The 6,353-nt window shown below is 42.0% G+C and overlaps 1 protein-coding gene across 1 annotated transcript in view; it reads left to right on the top strand.

Annotated features, from left to right (window-relative positions):
* The first annotated feature begins 6,165 nt into the window (after nt 1–6,165).
* Nucleotides 6,166–6,353, top strand: part of LOC118427170 (CD209 antigen-like protein A) — a 3,769-nt gene continuing 3,581 nt past the window's right edge. Inside the window, exon 1 of the mRNA XM_035836808.1 lies at nt 6,166–6,208. Within this exon, the coding sequence (XP_035692701.1) occupies nt 6,166–6,208 (43 nt within the window). The remainder of the gene's footprint in view (nt 6,209–6,353) is intronic.

Raw genomic sequence — 6,353 nt, 5'->3', positions numbered from 1 at the left:
GTATCTATCAAGTCCCTCGGTCTCTGGAAGGAATGATAAAGATGGAAATTTCACGCCAGACTCATCATAGTGTGACGCAGCAGTCAGCCTTCCTGGATGGGCGAAGGACTCCATTCCTTGATTATTGTCCCTCAGTCTGGTTTTCTGTGGCCGCCCAGGCGTCGTCCTACTTCCAGCTTGCGGGATTGTTTATTAGCTAAAGGCTGTAGTGGGTGCGTCACTTGGCAACACACATGCAAGCAAACGCACACGTGCACGCACACAAACACATACACACACACACACACACACGCATACAAACACACACAAACAAAAACAAACATGCACACACACACACACACACATACACACGCACATACACGCGCATACACACACATACATACACACACACACAAACACACACACACACACACACACACACACACACACACGTTCTTTTCAACCCAAAGTTTCGGTTGCCCTGCCGGATTTAGACAAAAGGCTGTCCCCATTACTTGTAGAATTGCTTGGTGACACGTGACATCTGTATATACACGTGTGCATGAATGTGTTTTTGGGGCACATATGTAGGTGCTCTATTTCCAGTATGGAGGTAATTATCTCGCAAATGAATTTGATTTGTCTAGCCACTATCATTCATTCATCCAAACTCATTTTTACATATGTTGTTCACAATAGCGAGAAGTGTTTTTTTTAACTGGTGTGCTGAGTAAAAGAGCAAATCTGTACGCAAGCTTCCAAGCTAAAGCTGCTCTACTGTTAAGCCTTACAGGCAAAAAACTGGGCAAACTTGTTCTGTCACGTATCTAATGTACTGTTAGGCTGTGATGTTTATGTTAACAAAGATGTTTGAAATCATTTATCCAAGCAATGCTTTTTATTGCTGTTTGCTGCATCTGGTTACAATTCAATGCATGTGATAAATGATAACTGCAATCACGATTGTAGTCATATGTGAAATGGATGAACCTTTGAATAAAATTTCCGGTGTGCATGATATTGCATCTTTCATATATGTGACTATTTCATATATGTCAACTATTGACAAAAGCAATCATCCACATGTTCATTATATCCATATTGATATATCTACTTTTGGAGATAAAACAACAATGATAGTCATTATAGAAATTATATACATATAGAGTCTCCGGGACATTCCGTTTCGTTGGACAAAGTAAAAATCTTAGACTCAGAACAGGATTTCTTCGCGCGAGGAGTGAAGGAGGCAGTGTACATTAGAGCCCACCGGCCCACACTCAACAGAGACGGGGGGCGGCACAGACTCTCTGATACTTATGACCCCCTCCTGCAAAAGTGGCGTGTTCCTGACGTCACTGCTGGAGATAGAGTCATTCTGTGAACAAGGTCGACGGAGTTGGCCGAAAATTTAGGGTAAGTCCCTATATTAATTCAGTGTTGGAAAGAAAGTTTAGCAATTTCTATAATGTATTCCACCAACACAGATGAACTTTCATGCTAACAATGATAGTCATTACTGAACTAAACAACGGAGCAGCTTTGAACCACATTTTCATAATGCACAGATACAACTGTTATCATAATACATAATCAAAATAATTAACAGTGGTCCTCTGATTGAACAATTGGTTGATTGTCGTTTTCTGTCAGCTCGTCAGGACCATTTTGCAGCGATTTTGAATCCTAAACATCTTCGCATTTTCTGCTTTTTGTACTAAAAGTTGTAGCTTATATGGAGTCCGGGTAATCTACTGCATACGGCTGGATCTTATAGTTGTCGTCTTGCTCTTGGTCATCAATGCACCTGGCAGCTGCTCGAGAAAAAAACTGTGGTCCTGGGTCTTCATTGTCAGCCACTGCATATGGCTGAATGTCTTCTCCATAAGCCACTGCATATGGTTGAATGGTATAGTTGTCTTCTGTCGGGGTTCCGTCACGATCAGGGATGTTCTGTCCGCTTGTGGTTGAGCTTCCGTCAGATCCTCGAATTTCTCCGGAGTCGGCATAAGCCACTGCGTACGGTTGGTTGTCATGGGTCTTCGCCTCAGTGGATGTAGGTTGTTCGTGAGGCAGATCTTTTACACCACAGAGTTTAAAGATGGAGAGGACAGCGGCTGCCATCGACAGGGGAACGACAACAGCACTGGCCATGGCAATGGCGTAGTTGACATCCTCGTTGATGAATAGTTTTCCCCCAAGAATAATGACGTACTCCATCTGTGTCGTGTGTTCAGTGACTGGCATGGTGTGCGGCATTTCTGTATAGCTCTCAGTTGGGATGGTATCGGTGTACGGGTGGGTGTTGAAGATGTGAGGACTTATTGAGTCCATTATCCTTGAAGTTGGTGTCAGAGAAAGTTCGTTAAGTGTTTTGGAGCCTATCCCACGTTGCGGCCACTCCGTGCTAGTTTGGCAGAAATATCTTCTCATGGTAGTTAGGTTGGTTCCCGAGAGTTCAGGAGGAAGTGCGCACCTCAGAGCGCCGCGTTGAGAAATGAACGTAAGATTCCACAGGGAGCAGACCAACCATGTTAGATTCTTGTCACACGTCAACTTGTTGTGTCCGATCTGAAGAGCCAAGTGTTGCTGTCGCGTCAACCGCACGACATCCCTGCCGATCGTTGTGATGTGGTTCATCTGCAGGTCCGCCGCCCACAAGGATTCAGGTTGCAGAAGCGCGTCAACAGGCACTGAAGTCAGGCGGTTTTTAGACAATCGCAGATGTTGTAGTAGGCGTAGGCCACGGAAGGCATGTTGCGATATTGTGGAAATCGTGTTCTTCTCCAGGATCAGGATATATAAATTCACAAGACCGAGGAAAGTATCTGCTTCTGAAGGTAGATAGAAGATTTCTCGTGAATGGTGAGAAATACTAGATTCTTACTCTTAGGTACGCGATGACAACTAATGATACGAAAGATAACTTACTTAACCCTCAAGCACCAGAATATTTTGCGACTAAAATGACCGAGTGGGGTCCAAACGGACCCTAAAATGTTTTGTTGAAAGAATCTCCTTTCCAATTTTTATGGGTGATGATTGTACATACAAAGCTTGGTCAATGTAAGATGTAACGAATTCCCACTCATTATCATATTTTATGCAAAAGATCAGAAGGACCAAATTTTGCCCTCAACCTATTCAGATCAAGGAGGGGGTTGAGGCCTTCGGCAACTTTCATGTCGTACAACTCCTGAGCGGATTACGCTAAAGCTACCAAACTTGGTAAAACATCACAAAATGTTGTTAGCAAAAATGATAAGTAGTTTAGGAGTCTCTAAACTTTGATTCAAAAACTGCTTATTTTGCTGGGGTCCGTTTGGACCCCAGACGGACTAAACACATACTTTCCTTTATAATTTCCCCCAAATTGTGCCAATCTCTGTAAAGATTTAGGAGATGGTATAACAGATATGTGATAATAAGGTCACGGACTTGATTTTTCTTCAGATCAAAAATGTTCCAATGGCACTTCCAAATTTACGCCTGGGGTCCAAACGGACCCCACTCGGGTGTTTGATGGTTAATAGATATAAGTGAGGAAATACAATTTCGATTAGATGTACAAACAAAATCCGTATTCGTAGTGTTTCAACTATAGCATGGAAATGATTAGTTGACGTAATTTTATTCTAGACATTTTACTTGATGTTTAGGTAGGTGGTGTTGGGTGTTATAAACCTTATGATACCGTGTAGCTACTGAAACACCTACATCCGGATTCCGTTAAAACATTAATATACTCTACAGCTTTGCGTTAATCTAACATCAATAACTTTGATCAACATTTGCTGTGTCTCGATACACCTTCCGAAGAAATAAGCTATCGAAAATCTCATGCTATGATTTGTACTTTCGCGTCATATTTTAGGGGACCTTGACTTGCTGAATCTACTCTATTTAGCCAAATTTACCATGGCAGGGTACAAAAACTGCAAAACAAAATGTTCTTCTCTCACAAATCTCATGCTATGATTTATACTTTCATGTCATATTCTAGGGGACTTTGATTTGCTGAATCTACCTATTTGGCCAAATTTACTATGACAGGGTACAAACACTTTAAAACGAAATGCCCTTCTGACTTACCTAGTCGGGAGATGCGGTTGTCAGCAAGGTAAAGATGAGCTAAGTACTGTAGACCGCGGAAAGCCATTGGCTGTATAGCTGAAACATTTGACTTTCGGATGTTCAGATGGTTGAGGCGCTCGATGCGAAGATTCTGAAAAGATTGCTCAAGGAGCGTCGAAGAGGAAAGATGTTCAATGATGATTGATTGGGTCTCTCTTGGGAAGTCGGTTGGTATAGCGTCAAGACATACGGGAAAGACATATGTTCCTCCATGCCCAACCCAGCTACAGGACGAACCTTTCCCATTTGGATTGGGGCAGCGACAAGAAAAGACCACTCTAGTAAAACAGTCGTCTGGGCATCGTTTGGCAGCTTCTGGTGCGAGAAGTAGGTGATTGGAGACAAGAAGGAGCCAGAACAGTGCCTTCCGTCCAACCATCTTGGTGCTATGCTTTGGCGGAATTCGTCTTGGGTCTGGACCTCATGATGAAATGCATGAAAATCAAATTCCCTGTCCTTGTTCACTCCTCCCCCAAGGATACATTGATGTGATAAATACGTCTGATGACCTGTTCCATTTACTAATCAATATTGATATAGTTCGAACTCACTATTGATATAGTTTGAACCTACCGTCTGATCTGTATGGATATTCGAACCGTGAAAAGCACTCTCACTGCACTTGCGTCACGCATGCGTCACTGCGGGGTTCGAAAAATACTCATTGACAACGAATTTCAGAGATAAAGAACGAATTTTCTTACTTTTTTGTATTTTGTTGTCTTCTAAGCCATACTTTTACGTACTACGCAATATCTGAATTATAAAAATATCGGAGAAAATAACAAAACATGTACACGCAGTGAACGAACCCCGCAGTGACGCAAGTGCAGTGAGAATGCACCTTTAGTTTTGAGAATCAGCGTTAGATTTTGTACAGCTTACCCGTCTTTGATACCATTATTCACCCGTTTTCCAACAGTTGGAGTAGAAAGTATAAATGATTCCAGACCATGGCCAGGAGTTAATAATACCCGTGTCCTCCTTTGCAGCATCTTATTGAATCATTACATATAGGGTAGAGGTAGTCCCGTAGGGGCTTGTTATTTCCTAAAAATGGAGATATAGTTTTGGGTGTGTCTGTCTGTTGTTGTTCCGGATTTTTGTAGTCAGCATATGTGACTCAAAAACATGTGGATGGATTAAAATGATATTTCGTATGTGGGTAGGTGTTAGGAAGGCGAATTTGGTTAAGGTCATTTTTGGACCCCTGATATGTGACCTTGGTACTGCAGCAGAAATTCTGCCATTTAAAATCTTTTGACCTGGATGTGTTATGGTCTTGACAATCAACATTTTGACCGTTGTAAGAAATTTCCATAATCAGACTATTTCATGGAGATTTGAGCTCTCCGTAACCTTGTTGGATAACAGCTGTATCCACGTTGTTTATGAGACTCTCCACGTGACAACGCCAAAATCCGTACCATTTTAGGGCGCGTTTCATCCTAGGGCAAAAACGTTACACGTATGCGTCGGCTTGTTACCTCCATGAAAAATGAATGTATAGTTTTTGGTCTGTTTGTGTGTCAGGACGTCCGGATATTTGCGGTCAGCATAACTCAAGAACCTATTGATGTATACATAAGTACATTATGTATACATAATCAAGCATAAATTATGCAGATGTAAGGTCATTTGCATAATTAGAATATTTAATGGAGATGTCTCCGATCTCTTGTTTCACTAGCGTTTGTGTGTGGTGTGTGTGTGTGGTGTGTGTGTGTGTGTGTGTGTGTGTGTGTGTGTGTGTGTGTGAACAAGATAACTCAGACCGGCTGGGTGGATTCGTTTCATACTTGGTGTGTGGGTTCAACCCACGGATCTGCAATTGTAAATTGTTCAAAATTACTAAATTCGAAAGTCCACATTTGGGGATCCGGAGGTCTATAACACGGGTAAGCACAGTTTTGTCTTGCTAAGTAAAACACAAAACAACCTTGATGTTGACAATTGGGAAGCGAGGGGATCCAAATACCCCACCAAACAATAACGCTTGACTGGTTACCTGACGCTGACGCAACTTAAAAATGTATGCAAATCTAAGTGAACATGGCTGCCCATTGGCTGAAGCAGAAACCTAAACAACAGGCAGGTTATGGGGTTATACGCAAACCTTCAGATCTACACAGAACTAAAACTATATGTCCTACTAACTTCCTTCCATGTCAAGGCTGTTGTACGAGACCGCATTAATATTGTAGAATTTCAACAATGTATCTGAATTATTTGGGTCTGGT

Source organism: Branchiostoma floridae, chromosome 12 (assembly GCF_000003815.2).
Source record: "Branchiostoma floridae strain S238N-H82 chromosome 12, Bfl_VNyyK, whole genome shotgun sequence".
In the NCBI taxonomy this organism is placed as follows: Eukaryota; Metazoa; Chordata; class Leptocardii; order Amphioxiformes; family Branchiostomatidae; genus Branchiostoma; species Branchiostoma floridae.
Note: the sequence above shows the minus strand (reverse complement) of the source record. Positions and strands in the feature narration are given on the sequence as shown.